Source organism: Colletotrichum navitas, assembly GCF_030913465.1.
Source record: "Colletotrichum navitas strain CBS 125086 chromosome Unknown LY79scaffold_3, whole genome shotgun sequence".
Lineage (NCBI taxonomy): Eukaryota > Fungi > Ascomycota > Sordariomycetes > Glomerellales > Glomerellaceae > Colletotrichum > Colletotrichum navitas.
This window is the reverse complement of record NW_026850549.1, coordinates 103943-123488: the sequence shown is the minus strand read 5'-3', so window position 1 is coordinate 123488 and position 19546 is coordinate 103943. Positions and strand designations below refer to the sequence as shown.

General features: G+C 57.4%; 6 protein-coding genes across 6 annotated transcripts; 2 read left to right on the top strand and 4 right to left on the bottom strand.

The window, feature by feature from the left end:
- The first annotated feature begins 10 nt into the window (after window positions 1-10).
- Window positions 11-706, top strand: LY79DRAFT_536296 (uncharacterized protein). Its single transcript, XM_060556585.1, has 2 exons — window positions 11-30; window positions 86-706. Exon 2 carries the CDS (start codon window positions 192-194, stop codon window positions 645-647), a length of 456 nt encoding a protein of 151 aa, XP_060419538.1. The 5' UTR covers window positions 11-30; window positions 86-191; the 3' UTR covers window positions 648-706.
- Window positions 707-1302: 596 nt separating this feature from the next.
- On the top strand, window positions 1303-4736 carry LY79DRAFT_646252 (uncharacterized protein). The gene is made up of 4 exons (XM_060562460.1): window positions 1303-1755; window positions 1820-3563; window positions 3620-3899; window positions 3962-4736. The coding sequence occupies exons 1-4, from the start codon at window positions 1540-1542 to the stop codon at window positions 4383-4385; spliced, it is 2664 nt and encodes an 887-aa protein (XP_060419537.1). The 5' UTR covers window positions 1303-1539; the 3' UTR covers window positions 4386-4736.
- Window positions 4737-6877, bottom strand: LY79DRAFT_536292 (insulinase). The gene has a single exon (XM_060556584.1). The coding sequence runs from the start codon at window positions 6856-6858 to the stop codon at window positions 5095-5097; it is 1764 nt and encodes a 587-aa protein (XP_060419536.1). The 5' UTR covers window positions 6859-6877; the 3' UTR covers window positions 4737-5094.
- Window positions 6878-7935: 1058 nt separating this feature from the next.
- Window positions 7936-9954, bottom strand: LY79DRAFT_505146 (FHA domain-containing protein; the record flags this gene model as incomplete). The annotated part of the gene is made up of 3 exons (XM_060553584.1): window positions 7936-8583; window positions 8651-8744; window positions 8795-9954. The coding sequence occupies 3 exons, from the start codon at window positions 9952-9954 to the stop codon at window positions 7936-7938; spliced, it is 1902 nt and encodes a 633-aa protein (XP_060419535.1).
- A 166-nt stretch (window positions 9955-10120) lies between these two features.
- Window positions 10121-10937, bottom strand: LY79DRAFT_201614 (uncharacterized protein). Its single transcript, XM_060551462.1, has one exon. It carries the CDS (start codon window positions 10831-10833, stop codon window positions 10288-10290), a length of 546 nt encoding a protein of 181 aa, XP_060419534.1. The 5' UTR covers window positions 10834-10937; the 3' UTR covers window positions 10121-10287.
- A 4604-nt stretch (window positions 10938-15541) lies between these two features.
- LY79DRAFT_536282 (Vps16, N-terminal region-domain-containing protein) lies at window positions 15542-19158 on the bottom strand. Its single transcript, XM_060556583.1, has 4 exons — window positions 17936-19158; window positions 16638-17880; window positions 16429-16510; window positions 15542-16285 (listed from the first exon to the last, which is right to left on the bottom strand). The coding sequence occupies exons 1-4, from the start codon at window positions 18882-18884 to the stop codon at window positions 16034-16036; spliced, it is 2526 nt and encodes an 841-aa protein (XP_060419533.1). The 5' UTR covers window positions 18885-19158; the 3' UTR covers window positions 15542-16033.
- Between the last annotated feature and the right edge of the window lie 388 nt (window positions 19159-19546).

Sequence of the window (19546 nt, the reverse complement as noted above, 5' to 3'; positions counted from 1 at the left end):
GCCGAGGACCAGAGAGCCCTTTACCAGTCGCTTTTTATTCTGTCAGCGGTAGTTCTCCAAGAAAGTGGGCGAGATTTCGACTGACCTTGAAGTTAAGACTCTCAATCTTGACGGCGTCCTCGTCTCTTGCGGGCTTCAAGTCCTTGGTTTCCTTTGCCTTCCGTCTCTTCTCCTTCTTTGCCTTGCCCTTGATGTTGGTGTCGAACATCTCAGCCTCCTCCTTGGCTGCATCGGCCTTGGCCTCAATGGTGATCTTCTTCTGTTCGAGAGGTGTAAGGACGCTTCCGCCGCCACGGGGGAACAGAGGCTCTTCATCCTTGAGCAAGGCCGAGACGGCGGGAGCCCTCGGCGCAGGAGCATCCGCGGTCGCCGTCTTCTTTTCCTTTGTGGGAGTATCGCGCTTCGATGGCCGGGACACCTTGGAGGCCTTTGCTGCTTTGGATGGAGGAGTACCCCCGGGGGCATCCTTTCGCTTAAGTGAACTCATATTTGTTGTTGCGCCCAAAAACGAGGTCGCAATTGCTTGCAACAGTTCCGGACTCGATGTTATGGAGGAGCAGGTTCAAGAAAAAAGACCCAGGGACCTTTTTGCGCCTGCTCCACCGAAACATTTTTTTTCAAGCGTCGGGCGGGATGTAGAGCGATAAGATAAGTGGTATCGATAAGACATGGCTTATCGATAGAGTGATCAGACAAGCTGATATTGTCCCCCCCCTGTCAACCCGAGGGTACCGTGCACAATAACAGCAATAAAGCTCAGCAGACAGTGGATTCAGGTGATAACACAACTATCTTAGAGGCAAAAGGGATGGTCTTGGCCCATCCCGACCCAGAGCGCAGCGTAGGAAGCAGGGTGGGTTAGTACCATTCCAACCCTCCCTGGCGGAGCCGCTTTGGAATTAAAAAAATCTAAGAGAACTGGATTTGAACCTGCAGCCTTTAGGATATGTGTTATCGTGCACGGTACTCTCGGGTTGAGAGGGGGGGGACAATATCAGCTTGTCTGTAGACTCGCTTATCTACACTATCGCCAACTGAAGGTGGGGAGACTACGGAGACTCGACATGCACATGCAATCCCACCCCCTCCAGCATCAGCTTACGCAGTAATTAATTACAGCGTAGGTAGGCAGCCAGTGTTCCAAGAGCATGGTCCGTGTGTTCGACGGTCCACCCACAACGCCTTATCTAATCAGTAGGGAGAGGCAAGTCAAGTCAAATGGTGTATGCATGTGCGCGGCACTTTCCTTGAGAGGGGTTGGTCGCGAGTGTATCCGTACATCGTACAAGTACCTACACGACACTCCCCGCCGCTAATACCAGGTTGCGCTTGCACGCCTATCCCAGGTCTTAATGGTGTGGGCGCCACCATCCAGGCAAACCTTCCAGTCTCCCCCGTTTCAACAACACCTGTGTTATTGCTTCTCGTCAGCCTCCAAATGTTGGTTTCTTAAAACGAACATGCGGCAAATTGACTTCCCACACGCTGGCCCGACTTTCGTCCAGCACTGAGGATTCTCTCCCTCTCTCTATCTCCACCATGTCCCCTCGAAAGCGCCAGCGCACCGCTCCAGCAAACCCGAGTTCATCCAATCCACCCGCGGCAATTGCCCCTGCGATAGCCACATCGGCTACGTCACAGGTCACCGCCGTTGCCGTTTCTGAACCCACCAACCGCCCAACGCGACCGATGCCTCTGGTCAGGGATAGAAGCGGCAGTGAAACCAAGAACACTCCTCCAAATGCACAGAAACAGGTACTGCGTCTTCTATGGGGTTGGTTGATTTTCCCATGCGCAGGCTGCTAATCCACACATGCAGGTCCGTAAGGCACGAAGTTGGTACGGCTCCTGGCCACGCGTCCCAAAGTCGTCCGCGTCTACCCAGCTAGCACGAGAAACGATATTCGGAGGCACACTCAAGCCCTCGAGTACACCCGATTTTCGGCGATTTGATACGAAGAAGAGTATAGACTCGACGAGTTTCGACGGCCCGGCCGACTCCTCAACGTCCTTGCCGCAAATACCCGAAAACGGCGCTGTGATGACAAGAGATAGCACAACAAACATAAAGACGGACAGCGATACCCTAGCAGTGGAGGGCACGGACTCGAATCCATCACAGATAACGAAAGGAACACCTCCAAGTACCGACGACACCGCAAAACCTAACGAAGAGCATCAGCCCGCCCAGCAACCTGTCGCGACGGCAAGCTGGTTTGGCTGGCTGGCACGGGCACCAGTGACTGAGACGCAGACATTCACACCGACCGAAGAGCTACCGAAAGAGGCGGAGCCTCCGAAAGAACCAGAAGTCCAAGCCGAGGTCCAGGCTGTATCAGTTGATGAACCACCGGCACCGGAAACACACGAAGAGCAACCCTGCCCAAACCCGCAGGCATCAACGAATTCGTGGTTCGGTTTCTGGTACTCGAACCCTCCTGAAACAGAAGCCCCTCCAAAAGACGCCACAGTGAAGGCGGCGAGCACCATCGACGGCCCCGGTGCTACAAAGCCACCTGCGAAGGAACCCGAGGACGTAGTCATGGACGACGCACCTCCGCCTTCAAAGCCAGAACCTGCCAAACAACCGACAGCCGGATCGACTTGGGCCTTTTGGTCGAGGGAAACTCGCCCCAAGACCGAGGGAACGAAGACTGCATCGGCACAGCCTGAATCCGGGGAGTTGGCAGTGATTGGACAGGGGTCGGAGGCTCACCCTGAGCACACTGGCCTGAAAGTTGACCAGAACCAGTCCGACGGCAGTGTAAAAGATAGGAAAGCTGCCAAAGCATCAAAGGACGCAAAGTCGTCGAAAACCATCAAGTCGGGCATTGTATCTGCGCCCTCGACACTCGGGAGAAAGAGTAAGAGAACCCGGCCTCAGTCGGTGGACCTAGACGCACCTTCAAGGCCGGGGACTCCCAATCGACCAGACTCAGTAGCCTCATCTAAGGCCTCCATCATGGAGGCAACGCCGAAAGAGCCACCCCTCAAACCAGGGACGCCAAAGACCAGTAGTAGTCAAGAAGCCCCCAGCAAGTCAACGCCAGCGAATTTGGTGTTGCCATCATTTGGGAGCACATATCGGATGAAAGAGAACCCATCCATTGTCAAACAAATCACATCTTTACTGCTTAGAACTCGACAGCCACCCGCGAATCACGTGTATAAAGCAAAAGAGACACCCAAGATCAAGAAGGCCATTGCCATCGGTGTCCACGGTTTGTTCCCCGCTACGTATTTACGACCCATGGTTGGGCAACCCACTGGGACTTCGTTGCGATTTGCAAACTTGGGCGCCGAAGCCATCAGGAGGTGGACTGATGCTCACGGATGCCCTGATTGTGAGATAGAAAAGGTGGCACTAGAGGGCGACGGAAAGATTGCCGACAGGGTAGACAATCTGTGGAAGCTGCTTTTGAATTGGATTGAGCAGATTCGTAACGCGGATCTAATACTGGTTGCATCCCATTCGCAGGGTGTTCCAGTGGGAGTCATGTTGTTGGCCAAGCTGATAGACCTCGGCATCATAACTAATGCCAAGCTCGGTGTTTGCGCCATGGGTAAGTTGTTCTTCGCTGTTGACCGAACTCAAAAGTCAAAGCTGATTCGTACATAGCCGGTGTCTCGTTGGGGCCGTTTCCTGACTACAAGTCGAGCATGGGCATTCTCATGGGAGCCGCCAACGAGCTGTGGGAATTCTCGAACCCGGATAGCGATATCTCGAAGAGATATGAGCACTCCCTGAAAGAAGTGCTTCAGTACGGCGCCAGGATCACTTATATCGGCAGCATTGACGACCAGCTTGTGCCGATGGAGTCAGCCGTCTACTCACCCGCATCCCACCCTTACATCTACCGCGCCGTTTTCATCGACGGCCGCATCCACGCACCAGACTTGTAAGCCCCCACATCCATCTGCACATCTTTTTATCTTGTGGTTTGGTCTAACACAGCACTAGTATCGCTCACCTCGTTGGCTTCGCTTTGAAACTCCGCAACCTGGGCGTCTCTGACCATGGGCTCCTGAGGGAACTCTCAACGCCGCTCGCGGGCAGCCTTTACTCGGGCGAGGGCCACTCACGCCTCTACTACGACGACCAAGTCTACGACCTCGCCCTCGCACATGCCCTGGAGACCTCGGACGTGCGCCCCAACCCGCCCGCCACCGTCACCCACCGCCGGGACGCCAGCTCCTCCCTCGCGAATCCAAACCCGTACCATCTGCCATGGATTATGCGCGGCCTGCTTGAGGAAGACTTTGTTCGCACGGAACTTTCCTCCGAGACAGAAGAGCTACTGCGGCAGTTTGACGACTGGAAACCGGTCACGAAGGCGCTCAAGGACGTCAAGTACCGATTAGAGGCTATTCGATCCAAGCTTTAGATGAGAATTGTAGACCAAACATAGACGCCGGGGTAAGAACTGCCTCGGAAGACAGGAATCATGGCCAATGACGGCCGGGCTGGTCTTTGACACGACAAGCAAGCCTGCGTCTGATCGTCTGATAAACGACGTACACCTCACCCATTGAAGTGGTGATCTTTTTCTATGTTATGTACACCTAATCAATGGGACCTGTTATTTTTAGCGAGCAATACCATCATGAATTGTAATACATCTTAAGACGCTACCTGCACAAATCTAGTTATAGTTAGCGCAGACCAGTAAGAGTTGGTTATCTCGGAAGCATCTATATCCCAGACGGACGCGAAATGCAAGATGATGGTGTGAGAATGGATATAATTCTTTGTATTACCCGAGATGCAAGTTTTCTACCTATACATCTGATGCAGAGCGTGGCCTGGTACGCCCCGCCTACACGACGAAAACCTTTTTTTTTTTCTTTCGACGTTGCCGGCCGTTTACTTTTACACGCGCACACATACGCGCATATCACCTCCCCTTTCTCTTCCTTTGGTTTCTATGGTACAAAACATGGCCTGCTGTCTCTTGCCATAACTCTATCTAGACTTCCCGCTCGTCCCGCCTCGACATGCTAACCTCTCATTTATCAAAACATGAAAACAAAAACACATTTACAACGGCAAAGGGGGGGAGAACCCCCCCCCCCGGGCCTGCGCGTTCCCTCTTTTCATCTCCGGCCCAGCTGCCAGTCGTAAATGGTGTTCTGGATCCCCTCCCACTCGAGCGTGTGGGTGCTGACGCCGTGGGCCTGCGCCTCCTGCAGCACGACGGTCGGCGCGCCGCTTCCGCGGCCCGGGTTCTCCACCATGCCGCCGACGACGAGGCGGGCGACGCGGCGCAGGTCGTCGACGGTGAGGTCCTGGATGCGGCGGCACATGTCGGTGACGGGGATCTTGCGGCCGTGGACCTGGACCTGGCGGCCGAGGTCCTCGAGCTCGACCATGCGGCTCTCGAGGTTCATGAGCAGCGACGACCGCAGCTGGTTCTTGGCGCGGTCGACCTCGCCCGGCTTGAGGGCCGAGAAGCCCGTGTCGAGGGTGAGGGCGCGCAGCTCGCGGCACATGACGTCGAGCATGCTCGCCGTCCGGCCGGGGATGCAGCTCGCCGAGATGCCGAACAGGCCCGAGTCCGTGTACGAGTGGTTGAAGGCGACGCACGACTCGACCCAGCCGTGCTGGTTGAGCACGTTGGTGTACAGGCGCGAGTACATGCCCTTGCCGGGCCCGCCGGCCGAGAAGGAGCCGCCGCCGCCGAGGAGGGTCTGCAGCGTCGCGAGGGCGTAGATGTCGTCCGAGGAGATGGGGAGGCCCTCGAAGGCGAGGTGGATGTGCGTGAAGGTCGGCATGTTGGGGTTCAGCGACGGGGGCTGCGGCGGGAGGGAGAGGAAGCCGCCGGTGTAGCGGGCCGGGGCGTGGATGTCGTGCGGCGGGAGCCCGGAGAGGACGGAGGCGCCGTTGGGCGCCGAGGTGGAGAGGTTCTTGAAGAAGGGCACCTTGGACAGGAGCTTGGAGGGTTGCTGGACGGGGGAGGCGGCGGCGGCGGATGCGGCGGATGAATCACTGGACGCCGACGAAGCCTGTGAGGATGAGCCGTCGAGGGACGATTCCGACCCCGTCCTCGAGAGAGTCGGCTCCTGGTAGGAGCCCTTCATGTCGCCAAAGTACTGCTCCGCCAGCTTGACGGCCTGGCCGTGGTCGACGCCGGCAAAGGCGACAACGATGCGCTCCGGGCGGTAGAACAGGTCGCGGTACCGCTGGATCGTCTCCCGCGAGATGCTGCCGAGGCGCTCCTCCGGGCACAGCAGGGGGTTGCCGAGGGTGTTGTCCTTGAAGGCGGCGGTGTGGACGAGCTCGGGCAGGATGAGCTCGGGCTTGCTCCAGATCTCCTTGATCTCGTACTCGGCCGTGCCGAGCTGCTCGAGGACCTCGTCCTCGGTGAGCCGCGGGTCGCGGATCGTCTCGGCCAGGAGGCCGACGGTGGTGGGCACGGCGCCGTTGAAGGTCGCCGCCTGGTACATCATGCTCTCGCGCGAGCTGGCGCACTGGATGTTGCCGCCGAGCGCCTCGACCTGCTCGATCATGGCGTCGGCGCTGCGGCTGCCCGTCGACTTGAAGGCCAGCCGGTCCATGATGTGGCTGACGCCCCGCAGGCCCGCGTCCTCGTACCGGGAGCCGGCGTCGACGTAGACGCCGACGCCGGAGAAGGAGCCCGGTAGTGCCTCGGAGGCGACGCGCAGGCCGTTGGGGAGGGTCGTGATGGCGTCGAGCTCCGTCGGCTCCTTGGGGATGGCTTCGATGGTTGTCGCGAGCGTGCGGCGGGACGGGGGGGCTCGGAGCGTCGTGGTTGTTGCGAGGCGGGACGGTGTGCCTGCGGCGGCGGCGGCGGCGGCGGCTGCGCGCCGCGGGAGCCGCGTCGCTAATGATCGAAGCATCGTCGGTTGTGTGTTGTGTTCGTCTGTGTGTTTTCTTCTCTTTTTCGGGGGGGAAGAATCACCGACCAGGTTGCCTGGGGATCGTACCTGTGGTCCTGGTGGTGGTGGTGGGTGGGTTGGTTGATGATCGAATTTGGTTCGTGATGGCGAGGCTCTGGAAAAAGTTCGCTGTTCTCGGATGTTAGACGCACCCAGCACACCACCATCCCCCAATTTTTGGCCGTCTTATCGCCTTATCGCCTTGGAATCGGCGCAGAGCGGACCCGCTGCGTCGTCATCCAATCAGACGACGGGCGGTACATCCACGAGACAGAAACGTCATCCTCGAGCGCAGCAAAGCACCGCTGTGTCGGAAAAAGGCTACCGGTGGTCACGACGCGTCCTAAAACATTCTCCCGCAACTTGGCCATGTCACAAGACGATTGAGTCCGATGCGTTTCAACAATTAATCAAGACCATGCGTTTCTCCCAGTGCGTATGTATGTATTAATTTATGCTATGGTTCCGACTCCTTTGAATGCAAAAAAGTCCATTCCTCCCTCTCTAGGTTGCCGTCGTGGCAGAACTCGACAATGCCGAACCTCCCCATCAAGTCCGCTTCCGTTAAACCAGTCATTCCAGTACCAGCATGAGCTCTGTTCCGTCATAAACATAGAGCGCTCTACAATGCATTCAAACGCCTGACACCATCCCACGCATCGCTCATGCAGCCCAACAACTCTTCCCCTATCTCCCCATACTCCCTCAAGAAATACTAATAAGACGCATCGAGCCGCGGCAAACAGACGAAGCTAGGTAGCCGCATAAGTCTCTGCAGTCTTCGTTTTCATTTCCTTTCCCGTCTCGAGCCATTCCCGGCAAGGCGAAGAAGAGACAAGGATGGTTGACACACGCAAAACAACAAATCAACTCAGTCTAAGACCGAGCAAGGCCGTAGTGCTGTGCGAGTCGTTCCTGTGACCCACTAGTCCCTGTCGCTCTATCCCAGTGATGTGACCCCGGCCTCCGCCTGAGACCCGTGGGCTTTTCTCGATGCTTCCGATGATGCTTCATTTGGCTCGACCGGCTCAACCGGCTCTACCGATCAACTTCCATTTCAGTAGCTGCGTCGAGACTCCTCATGCCGGTGGATGCCTCCGCAGCACGGCGGCCAGCGCTTCCGTCAAACACCCACGGTCCGGCATCGTTGCGCGGAGTGATTGGGCCTTCGTGGGTAACCAGCAGGTGGTTTGCGATAGGTGAGGGGGTGCGAGTGTCCCGACCGTTGCGCGATGCTGCAGCTTGAGCAGCCGCAACAGCCGGGATCGCGACAGGCGGCATCGACGTGTTGGGAGCAACAGTCTGCGGCGCTGTCTCGGGCGCCTCTGCCATGGTACGGGACCGCTGGAGAGCAGCCGTAAAGTCGATGACGTCTCCGTCATGGTCGATTTCCGGGAGTTGAGAACCTGAGCTTCCGAGAGCTACAGGAGCTGGGATAGGTTCAGGCACAACTGCTGGCATGTCCTTGACCTCCTGCTTCTGCTGCTTCTGTTCCGGCCCTTCGTCCTCGTCCTCGTCCATTCCCTCCCAGTCCTCTTCGGGGTCCTCAATGTCAGCCTCGAGGTCAGCAGCCATGCGGCAGTTTGGGCAGACGAAGATTGGGTACTGTGGGGAGTTGAGCAGCGAGCGAATACACTTGAAATGCCAAGTGTGCGAGCATGGCGCAACGAACAAACACTGGCACGGCTACGAGGCTGTTAGTTTTCCCTGTCGGCACGCGGTGTAAGTGGGCGGGTGCATGCTGGCTACATACAGCGATAGAATTGAGACAGATGGAGCAGTCCTGCGTCGAAGAATTTGCCGAGTTCGCAGCCGTCATGTTGCGCAGCCGCTTGTGCGTCGCCATGCTGCATATTGTGAGAAATCGCGCATCACGCAAAAGAACTGTAATACTCACTTGAACGTGTTGAGCTTGTTCTGCCAGCCTCGGTTGAGCTCCAGCCGCATCTTGACGCAGCGGAAGATCATTTCCTCGCCCCCCTTGAAGTCGATTCCTAGCTGGACAATGTCGCCATCGTTGACGGGAAACGGTTTCGACTCGGTGCCGGGCGGGCTCAGGCGAATATGATTGAGGAACGTGCCAGAAGAACTCTTAACGTCCTTGATATACCACTTGCCGTCATCGTACCAGAACTCACAATGGCGGCGACTAACCACCTTGCTCTTGAACCCCACAGGAGCAGCTGATGGGGTATTATTCGGTACGTTGGGCTGGTTATCCCGTTCCGAGTAACGGCCGACCCTGATGACCTCGCCGCCCGAAGGTAGTGTTCGCGACACAGGGGGGAAGGTCAGGCTGGGACGCGTCGCGCGAGGGTCATAGTAGGCCGAGAAGCGAATCGAGGGCATATTTTCGGCGGGTGCAGGGGGGGCGGCGGCGGCGGCGGCCTGGGCATCGCCCGTCGTGGAGGAGCGGGCTCTCGTCATGGTTGCTGCTGCGGCTTCGGTATCGGGCGTCAGCGTCTGATGCTGCTGCTGCTGCTGCTGCTGCTGCTGCTGCTGCGATGCTTGACTGCTGCTGCTCGCGATAGCGTCGTCTAGGATCGAAGGGAGCGCATCCACGGGAGCACGCTCGACAGCGGGTGAGGAGGGCGTGGTGGAAGCCTTGTTCGCCGACGAGGATGACGAATGGGGCTCCTGCAAAGATGCAACAAGGGATAAAGGGTTCAGACTAGGGTCGGTATCGGAGCGACGGAGAGTAGAAGAAGTAGGCGTGTAACTGAGGGAGCGCTGCAGGCTATGTGTCGGACGAGCAGAGGCAGCGATGGAGCGGCTGGCCTGGTTTTGGCTTTGAGTTTGAGTTGGGGTCTGAGAGTACGGGTGAGGGTTGGCGGCGGTGTTATGATGAAATTGGGAGTGGGAGTGCGAGTTGGAGGTCGGTGAGCTGGAGCCCTGGCTGCTGCTATGTTCGCGGGACAAAATGTGATTTTGGGTGTAGCTGCGAAGATAACTGAGGCCTCGCAAACGGCTGGATCGGGGTGAAGGCGATGCGGGATTGGTGACAGACGTCGGCACGGGGCCCACGGTGGGTGGTGATGAGACTGGTTGTGTAAACATTTGCACTTCGAGAGGGGGGAACAGAAGAGTCAGCTTGGTTGGCTTAGATGTCTTGGCCTATCGCTGCTGATGGTGGCCGTGGTGGTCGTGTGGGTGCAATGAACAGTGACGGGACGGCGTAGGAGAGTGGCCGTACCGGGCAAAGCAAAGCAAAACAAAACAGGCCCGGTAGTGTTGTAACTAATGGTGCCAACTTTCGGTTCGTAGGGTTCGGCTGGCTTGCTGGGTGACTGACTGTCTGGGCTGAATCACTAGGCAGGCAGACCAGGCTAGAGTGTGTGATCTCTTTTTTTTTTTTTTTTCCTCTCGTGGTCCACCTTCCTTGCTTGGAGATCAAATTGTGGACTGATTTAAGGGTCCCTTTTCTTCTTGCTCATCCCCCTTGGTATTCGGGTGAGGGTACAGGGTATCAGAAAAGCAAGGACAAGAATGCGACAAAAGGGGAGGGAGAGGAGTGTGCGCGCGAGAAGGGGGGAGTGGGAGAATGAACAGAGGCGGAAGCTTCTTGGAATGTAGCCAAGGTTGGTCGAGGAGGAGCAGTGTATAGCAAGCACACACTGTCACTACGGAGTAAGGTAATCGTAGTTCGGAGGCGGCGGCAACCGGGCGGGGTGAGGCGAGGCGAGGCGAGGTTGGACGGATGGATGAAGGAGGAATCGTCAAAGATGAGAGGAGGGATGGAGGGAGGTCCGAGAGAGAGACAGCGGGATGGGTGGACGATAATATGGACCAAGAAAAGAGCAGACTGCGTCTGGGAAAAGGTCCTAGTCCCGGGAGGGGGTGTGTGTGTGTGTGTGTGCGTGTGTGGTGGTACCGGTAGTGGGAAAGGACGGCTTTGTTAGTTTGGTCTGAAGGGACCGACCGCCACACGCAGTCCATAAGCTACAAAGTTGAACCTGGGAAGAGAGTCGCAAGTGTGTGTTGTGTTGGACATTAATGGTGGTTATTTTGTACGTACAGTTCGTGTATTCTTCCAGCAGTCCTCAGTGTATCAGTCCCGGTTGGGCCAAGTGCGTAGGGAAGAGCCCGGACAGTGAAGCCAGGCGCACTGGGCATGCAAAGATGCACCACGGCCGTGGACGGCGAGGTTACCTACCTAGGTCGGACGATGTTGTAGTGCACTGCGCGCTCGTAGTGTGCCGGTACGGAGGTGTGATGTGGTGTAGTGTACGAAAGCACCCGCAAGGAAACCTCAGCAATGGCAAAGGTAGGTAGGTACTCTGGGGTGCCCCGGGTGCATGTACTATGTACCTAGTGTACTTCGACAGGGCAAGGCAGAGGGGAGACAGACTTGTTGCTGTCGATGAAGCAAGGGCCCAGGGATAGGGCAGCAGAGCAGCAGAGCTGGGGAGGGGGGGGGGCAGAGGACAGCTGCACCGAGGACGGTGCCATGTATCTGGTGTATCTGTACACCCAAGCAGGTATTTTCCCCAAGGCACAAACATTCGTGGATAACTACATGAGGCATAGGTAACTCTGAAGTAGAGTGGGAGCATCAAAGTCGGGGGTTGGGCCAGCCGAGTCGGTCACGTTCTCTCTGGGGCGTGAGCCATGATTGTGTTGCTACTCTGTCCCGGTGGCGGGAGGAGGGAGGCTGGTTGATTGGAACTGCGCATCTGTACGGATACTCAAGACACCATGTATGGGCATAGTGACGACGTCTTAGAAGCAAAGCAGGAAAGAGACAGACAGGCACGCAATAACAAAGGAAAGGGCCCCGTATTGGTGACCCCAGTGCCGTTGTTGCCTTGTGTAGGGATCGAGTCTTGCGCCGAGTACGGCAAGGAAGGACGACGAGGTTAGGCCGTCTTAGGTTTAGGCCCGGTCGCTGGGACTGGCTGGACCAGGATCAGGGCCAGGACCAGGACCAGGGGTGGGAGAGGATGCGCCTGGGTCATGGATTGTCTGCGTGTGAGCGCAGAGATGGAGTGACAGACGCGGACTGCGGACTACCTCGAGTAGGATACTCGGTGGATTGGGCGGTGGCGGCGGGTGATGCATTCTGGCTGTGTTGCAACCCCGTGGCAATGGGCATCTTTTGCGTGGCTGATGGCGGCCACGATCTGTAACGTAATGTGCACAACGCGACGGGTCGATAGTCCCCAAGTGACTCTGTGGCTCATGCGCCGGCGGCGATCGCTGACGAACATCTCCCACCCATTCCCAGCCTGTCATCAGGGAATTGGGTCATTGTGGGTAGTGGGGGTGGTGTTCGAGATGATTGTTATGCATGCGCCCTGGACAATGACGGACGGGGTAGAGGTGTTCGCGGCGCTCATGTGCAGACAAACATTTGAAAGAAGCAGCGAGAGCGGCAGAGCGAGCGCAGTACATACGGCATACCGTCAGATCATATGTGTCACGGGTTTCAGTTCGTCGGTCGGAGAGGAACGAAACAAGCTGGCAGAAAAGGTGCACCGGATGCGTCCACGGGAGCTTTTCTGATCCAAAGCCTAGGTGGGTGAGGTGAGTTGGTCGGTTCGGGTACCTGAGGAAGGGAAGGGTGGCATGAGAAGGCAATGAATGCATCTCCCCCACCGAAGACACAAAGCGCATTGGGTCATCGGTGAAGAAGGCGACGACGGCGGTCAGATCCGATACGGCGGAGGACGGTGCGCAGGGCGTAATTGTAGGTATCATCGCCGTAGCCAGCGATGTAACAACAACAACAGCAGCAGCAGCAGCGACGGGGCACGCTCTTCGTCCGAAGCACTCGAGAGAAGCATCTAGTAGTACATACAACATCTATCTGCCATATGCGAGGTGGCCAATGCATCGCCATCTCTCCAAAGCCGCATCTGGGCAAGGCACGATTCGATGGATATGGTGGGAAGAGGGAAGGGACCGAGCAAAGCATTGGAAGCGGAACTGAATGCACGAGTTGCTAAGCTAACACAATCTGCAAAATTGCATCGTCCATTCGATATGCGTCGGTCCTGATGGATGGAGCGGGATGCATAGAAACAGAAATAATAATGCCGTTACTAAGATCCGGCACGGATACGGGTGGGGGAGTCGAGTCCGCACACCCGCAATACACAATTATCTATTTGCATACAGCTAACTATCCGTATTTAGCAGAGTAGGTACCTACATGTCTATTCATATCAGGTACCTTACTTAGTATAGCCTCACCGTGTTTGGAGTTAGTAAGGCACTTTCCTCAAATACATCGCAATGTGTAATCGCGTCCGAGGCAGGCACGACCCGGGCATGTTCCTTCCTCTTTGAATCCACATGCAGGTATTGGTTAATGCAACTACGAAAGGGAGAAGTGACGAACAGAAAACGAATCCGGCCGTTATTTCCAGCTTCTCTCCATCGTCGTCCATCGCTCGTCACCACTGCAACGTTTCTTGTCCACCGAACGCTCACACCAACACCAACCTCCCATCCCGAAGAACTGGATAACTTCGCCCACCCACTCACCCACCGTGTGATCACTCGTCGAACAACACTCCTCGTCCCGCTCTCCATGTTCAGGGAAGTTGCCGCATCCGTGTCCACACCACTACCCACTCTCACCCCTCGCTCGCTATCACGGACAGGACTGAATCGATATGCAGCAGCCACATGTTGCTGCACTAGAATGACCTCCCCTTCCCGAAAGGGCCCTGCGCAGTGGGAAAGAATACATCATGTGAGGGAAACTGGGGACTCTGCCCCACCCAGCATTAAGCACTCGCGCACTCAGGCGCTCACGCGAGACTCAAAAGACAAGCCGCAAACTACCTAGACTTCCGGGGGGATTTTGCGCTAATGCAGTTACCAGATTAGCGCTCCTTGACCTCCCTAGCTCCCTGGACGAAAAAGAAAGAAAAAATCGAAAACAAAACCCAAAGCCCTCGACCATGGCACCACCTCCCTTTCTCTTCTCCATCGGACGACTATCGCCATTGGTCTGCAAAGCCTCCTCCCCCACCGCAAATCTTGCAGAAGGCTGGGAATCCAACCTAAACCACCTCGGCCCACATTGACAATGCGTCGATGCATCATACTTCAGACAGCATCACGCTGTCCTCAAAGCTTCCCGCTCAACCCCCAAAGGCCGCCGTCCCCTTGTTAGGCCTAACCCCTTTCGAGGAATAGAGCCCGAGTACAAAGTAGAATTGCTGCCAGTACGCCGAACCTAGTCTCAGTCCCGCCCTCCCCAGGAATCACGGCTCCTCTATCGCTCCCGCCAATGACTCGCCAGGCCCGTCCTCCGCTTTTCCGAGCCTCATCCGGCGACTGACACGCAAACAACACCAAACACTGGAATATGCCCGTTCCGTCCCATCTGTCGCCTGGCTTGTATACTACATCGCCCAAGACAATGAACCGCAATAAAGGAAAGGAGACAAGATCTAGGACGCATGTGCCACGCGGCTCCCGACGCGGCTCTTCCTGCCAACGTACATCGTACACCGACGGGGAATCTTTGCCCCCACCGGCCTCGGCTTGCCTCGCCATCTCGAGTCTTTGGCTTTCATCGCCACTAATTGATATTTGCCAAGACCCATTAAATGGCGTCCCATTTCCTTCATGCCCCCTCCCCCCCGATACTTCTCCGGGGCCGAGGCCGTGATGGACCTTTTTACGTCCGTCTCTCTGGTGTCGGTACCCACGTTCAGTTCTACGCTGTTACGGGCCGCTATCAAAGCCACCGTTCTTGCTTGTACACTACCTTATTTTTTTCCCCATTGTTTTCATATCGCCTTAGGCAATGCATATTTCTGTGTGCCCGGAACTGGGGATCCAGATACCGGGACCAAAGCCTCGATTGAGGTTTACGGCGCCCGTGTTGCCAACAAGACGCCGGCGGGAGAAGATTCCTTACTTCCAGAACATCCAATGCACCCGGAACCGCCAGTAGAGCGGACTGAATTCATAAACACTGTGACTGCAGCAAGGGTTGACCCGTCTTGCATGTCCTCCATTCCTTCTACCAGAGGCGTCACACAGCCAAACTCAACTTTCAGTCATCTGCAAGCCTCCACATGAAATATATCTGCGAAAAGACGAACCCACTCCAGTCGATTCGACTCCACATTTCCTTTCTCGTAGAAAAAAACGTTCGGGGAGCTACCGCGCATATCCAAGTACGTAGTAGTGCAGGCCATCTTCATGCGTTAGTCGGGGAGGGGGGGCTATCCCCCAGCGCAGAACCTACCTGATTCATAGAGACGAGATGCGGCCAAATACGCCCCAGGTTTAACCCAGTATACGCCTCTGCATGAACTAAGTCTGAGACCGCAACACTTTGCCGCTCGTTCGTCGCTCATCTATCCTGCTGAGTGCGCGAAGAACAAAAACCAAAGGGGGTGGGGGGTTGGTTGATCGAATGATCATTCTTTATACAGCGAGAATCCACCGGATGATCCTCGCGGGAAGTTGCCGTGCTTGCTAACACCATGAGCTTGACCCTAGCCCGTTGGCGGCGCGGCGGCGCGCCTTTTACTACCTTCTCTCGTGGCTCGCCCGCGTGTCGCATCTCTCACGCGAGACCTTACAGGCTTCACGGGAAAACTGTCTCATTTGAAGAGCCCAACCCGTGCACGAACATTGACCAGATTGAGCCGCATCCGGAGGGTATCCTCCAAGAATCCATCCACCCACACACACACACACACACACACACACACACACACACACACAACCAAGTAGACACCCCAACCGACTGAGGTGGCATATCACCGGCTGCACTTGGCAAGGTCCGAGTTGCTTCTGGCATAATCGGTCGGCAATTGAGGAAGCTAGCTCAGAATCCCCAAGTTCCATGCACAGAGAGCGCCGGGTGACCCCGGTCGGTCGCTGCGCGGCGAACAAGCTCAACCCCCGATATACCTACGCCGTCGTACATCGCCTCTCCCTACACAGTAAATGTTCAGTCCATCTTTCACTGTGTTGCTTTCACCGGGGCGCCGCATATACCTGTGCTCAGTAAACCATCATCTTCATTCTGCCATATTACTAGTGTATGATGAGACTCACTCCACACACACCCCCTTTCAACCCGTCAGATCCATCTTTCGTCCGATGTCTTCGTCGCGTTCCGAGTAGAACGAGGATTTTTCTCTACGTCCCGCGCGTCGCAGCCTCACTTCTTGAAGACAGCGGCTCCGAGCCTTTCGATATCCCGCCCCTCCTGCGTGCTCCGCCCGGCCGCTTCGAGCAGTCTGCCCCACGCCTCGGCGTCCTTGAGCCTCGCCGCCTCCTCCGCCGCCTTGACCCGCATCCCGCACTTCTCGTACATTGTGATGGTCGTCCCCGGCTCCAGACCCGTGCACTTGGGCACAAAGATTGCCGCCAGCCGCGGGTTGCCGGCCTGCAGCGTGAGGTTGAAGAACGGCTGCGGCGCTTGGGAGTTAGCCTTGTTACTTCTACATCGTCCAGATCGGCGCGGAGGCCCGCCTGGAATAGTGACGCTATCACCACCCAGTCCATGGTCTGATGTGTGTACGTGTGTGTGTGTGTGTGATGGAATCTTCTTACCTCCCACCCGATTGGACTTTTCCTTGTCTTTGCGAGCTCCTCAATCTCGTTCCAGTCACGCTTCGCAACAAGCGCGCGGAGTCTAGATAATGTACAACATGGTTAGCTAATGCATGTACTCGAACGGGCACGGGGGGCCGGTTCGCTAGTGAATAAGAAACCGATTCACGGGTTGAACAAAATGGAAGGGGGGTGGGAGGATTTCTGACCTGATCCACCAAGCAACCTTGTCCGGCACCTTGAACTCGCTCTGGATCTTGTTGGCGCGTTTGTGGTACCCGAGCCGGATGAGCTTGAACATGGTCTCGTTGACGCTGAGCCCGGTGAAGGTGTCGGTGAGGTCGCGGTCGAAGGCCTCCTGCATCTTGAGGAGCGTCTGCGCCTCTTTGAGGGCGTGCACCTCGAACGCGGCCTCCCGCGAGTCGGAGAGCAGCTTCGCGGCGAGGGCGAGCTTGTCCGACGCCGTGCGAGCGTCGGGCTGACCGAGCGACTCGCGGATGAAGACGCTGGCGCCGTCGACGCGGCGGTCATCCTGGTAGTAGAGGTCCTTGAGGAGGGCGTTCTCGCCCTCACGCGCGGCCGAGGCCTCGACGAGCGCCGTCGCCGTGGGCCGGGCGTTGATGGTCCGGAAGAAGGCGGCGAGCGGCAGCTTCTTCTTGAGCTGGAGGAGCACGGTGTACATGAGGTCCGTGTCGCCGCTCTCGATGGCTTTGTCGAGGGCGAGCTCGTCCTCCTCCATGCTGAGGAGCAACGGCACCTGGCGCCCGCCGCGGGGCTCATGGTTGAGCAGCTCGGTCGCGAGGCGGCCACGACCCTCGTCGTAGGCCGCGCGGGCGATTTCCTCAAAGGAGATGCCAGGCTTTCCGGAGAGGCGCTCGACGACCAGCCTGCAAATGGTGTCGTCGTCTTCGGCTCCGGAGCGGACCTTGGCGCAGGCCCAGTGGACATAGATGCGGTCGGTCGGGAGGCGCAGGTACCCGGCAATTTTGAGGGCGAGGAGGTACTCGTGGCGGTTGATGAGCCTCTTGATGAGCCCTTCGGGGGTGAGGCGCTGGTACTGCTCGAAGGAGAGCGGTAGGCCGACCTCAAAGAAGCGCACGGCGTTGAGCACGCGGAGGGTCTCGCACATATCGACGAATTCGTCGCTGTTGTAGATGTCGAGCACCGACTTGCCAAATGACGCGGCTTTGAGGAGCTGCTTCTGCCAGTGGACGCTGAACTCGCGGCCGGCGGCCGTGACGCACGTGTCGACGGCCTCGGTGAGGTTGCCCCGGATCAGCTGGATGTAGTCGTCGGCCTTGGGCGACTGGAGCTCCAGCTGGCCGACGGCGTCGAGGAGGATCGATGCCGCTGAGGACTCGGCGCGGGTGCCGAAGACCTCCTCCGTGGCGTGCGGGACGCGCTCCAGAAAGTCACAGGCATCGTTTGTGATGAGTCTCGCGCCGTCGTGCTCTGCACATGGTCAGCTTCTCCGTATTTCTTTTAGATGCGACGCCAGTAGACCTACCCGATACAACGTGCACGCGTCCGTCGTAAAAGAACTCGGCCGTGGCGGCGTCCGGGCCGATGATGTGCACCTCGTCCTCCCACGCAATGAGGGCGTCGGATCCGCACCACTCAACGTACTTTGGCGGGATCTTGGACTGCGAGTCGTGCTCGACCAGCCGCTCTGAAAAGTCGCTAGAAATCACATGGGCCTTGCCCGTCTTGGTGTACAGTACAATCAGCCTCCCGTCGGGGGACACGCTGATGTGGCTAAAGGGCCCGAGGTCCAGAAAGCGATCCTCGCACTCGGCCGCGTCGACGACGTATACCGTCTCCCCGATGCTCAGCAGCACCTCGACGGAGCGCGAGAGGGTGTGATCGGGCGCGACTACAGCCCAGGCGTGGATCTCGCCCTGGTCGGTGGGCGGGGTCGCGAGCAGGCGCGGCCTCGGTTCCGCGTACGACGTGACCGAGACGAAGGTGTCGTTGCCCAGGAGGGCGACCATGCCGGTCTCGTAGAAGCGGCAGCTGACGACGCCCGACTCGTCGGCGCCGTTGCCCAGGGAGAACTGGGTGAAGTCGCCCTGCAGGTCGTAGGCACGCACGGTGCCGTCCGTCGTGACGACGAGCAGCCTCTCCTCGCCACCGGCGACGTTGGCCCAGCCGAGGCCCTTGATGGAGCCGGAGCCCTGGTCCCAGGGGATGCGGCGAAGGAGCTTGCCGGCGTATGAGTAGATGTCGATGCCGGGCTTAGAAGACGAGGCGCCGCCGCTTCCTGGGTTGACGCGGTACGCCTGGATCTTTGTGTCGTCTCGCAAGAGGGCGAGGGCCCCGCCGTAGGGGGCGCCGGCGACGATGTGGTTGTCAAGGTCGAGGTCCTGGTCAAAGACCTCGGTGTAGAGCTGGACCTTGCGGTACCACTTGTCGCCGACGCTCTCCCATCCTGCCGAGGGATGAGACGCTTCCATCATGTCATCTTCTCATTGCCGGAGGACGTTTGTTTCTTCTATGTGCGCGCGCTCGTGTGCTTGTTTGTTTTGCTTCTCGTACTTTTGACCTTGTCGGAAAATTTGAGAATCTTGGGAGCAGTCGTCGATGTGTGGGGTTGATTGACGTACCTACGCACTTTGAGGCCGAGTTGTAAGATGAGAGACGATGAGGTTGAGGGCATGAGCTCTCTCTCTCCTCCACTCACCCCCAAGCTGTCGTTACCTTGGAGCTAAACGGTAACCAGAGGTGGGTAGGAGCTTGCGCCACGAATCAAAATGCGCCAGCCTCAAGAGACCTGGGGCGCGGCTAATCCCCGGCCCAGATGAACCTGCGTCATTGCACCACAGCCCCCCCACTAGGTACTACCGGTACCGCAACCAAACCCAGATAAGACAAGAGCAACGCCCACCCACCGAACCCTTCTTGGGACAACCATACCTAACCAGGTGATGCGACCAAACCACCTGGACGAGTCGGGCGTTGTGTTTCTCGTTTCCTGTAACGTAAAGCGCATGCGCCATCGGCCCCGTCACTGATTCAGCTTCTGATTTCATTCTCACGGATTCGCTTGACGAGACTTTTGTTGTACTTCATTTTTGCCAGATGCCGGTATATACAAACGAAGATTAAACCCCCAGAACGC

Bases quoted from the DNA above. Each gene is read 5' to 3' on its own strand.
- LY79DRAFT_536296 (XM_060556585.1), top strand. From the start codon at position 192: ATGTTGGTGTCGAACATCTCAGCCTCCTCCTTGGCTGCATCGGCCTTG.
- LY79DRAFT_536292 (XM_060556584.1), bottom strand. From the start codon at position 6,858: ATGCTTCGATCATTAGCGACGCGGCTCCCGCGGCGCGCAGCCGCCGCC.
- LY79DRAFT_646252 (XM_060562460.1), top strand. From the start codon at position 1,540: ATGTCCCCTCGAAAGCGCCAGCGCACCGCTCCAGCAAACCCGAGTTCA. The intron at 3,564-3,619 runs GTAAGTTGTTCT...ATTCGTACATAG, and splicing joins GCTCGGTGTTTGCGCCATGG to CCGGTGTCTCGTTGGGGCCG. The intron at 3,900-3,961 runs GTAAGCCCCCAC...ACACAGCACTAG, and splicing joins CGCATCCACGCACCAGACTT to TATCGCTCACCTCGTTGGCT.
- LY79DRAFT_536282 (XM_060556583.1), bottom strand. From the start codon at position 18,884: ATGATGGAAGCGTCTCATCCCTCGGCAGGATGGGAGAGCGTCGGCGAC. The intron at 17,881-17,935 runs GTAGGTCTACTG...GACCATGTGCAG, and splicing joins ACGCGTGCACGTTGTATCGG to AGCACGACGGCGCGAGACTC. The intron at 16,286-16,428 runs GTAAGAAGATTC...CAAGCGCCGCAG, and splicing joins AAAGTCCAATCGGGTGGGAG to CCGTTCTTCAACCTCACGCT.
- LY79DRAFT_201614 (XM_060551462.1), bottom strand. From the start codon at position 10,833: ATGGACTGCGTGTGGCGGTCGGTCCCTTCAGACCAAACTAACAAAGCC.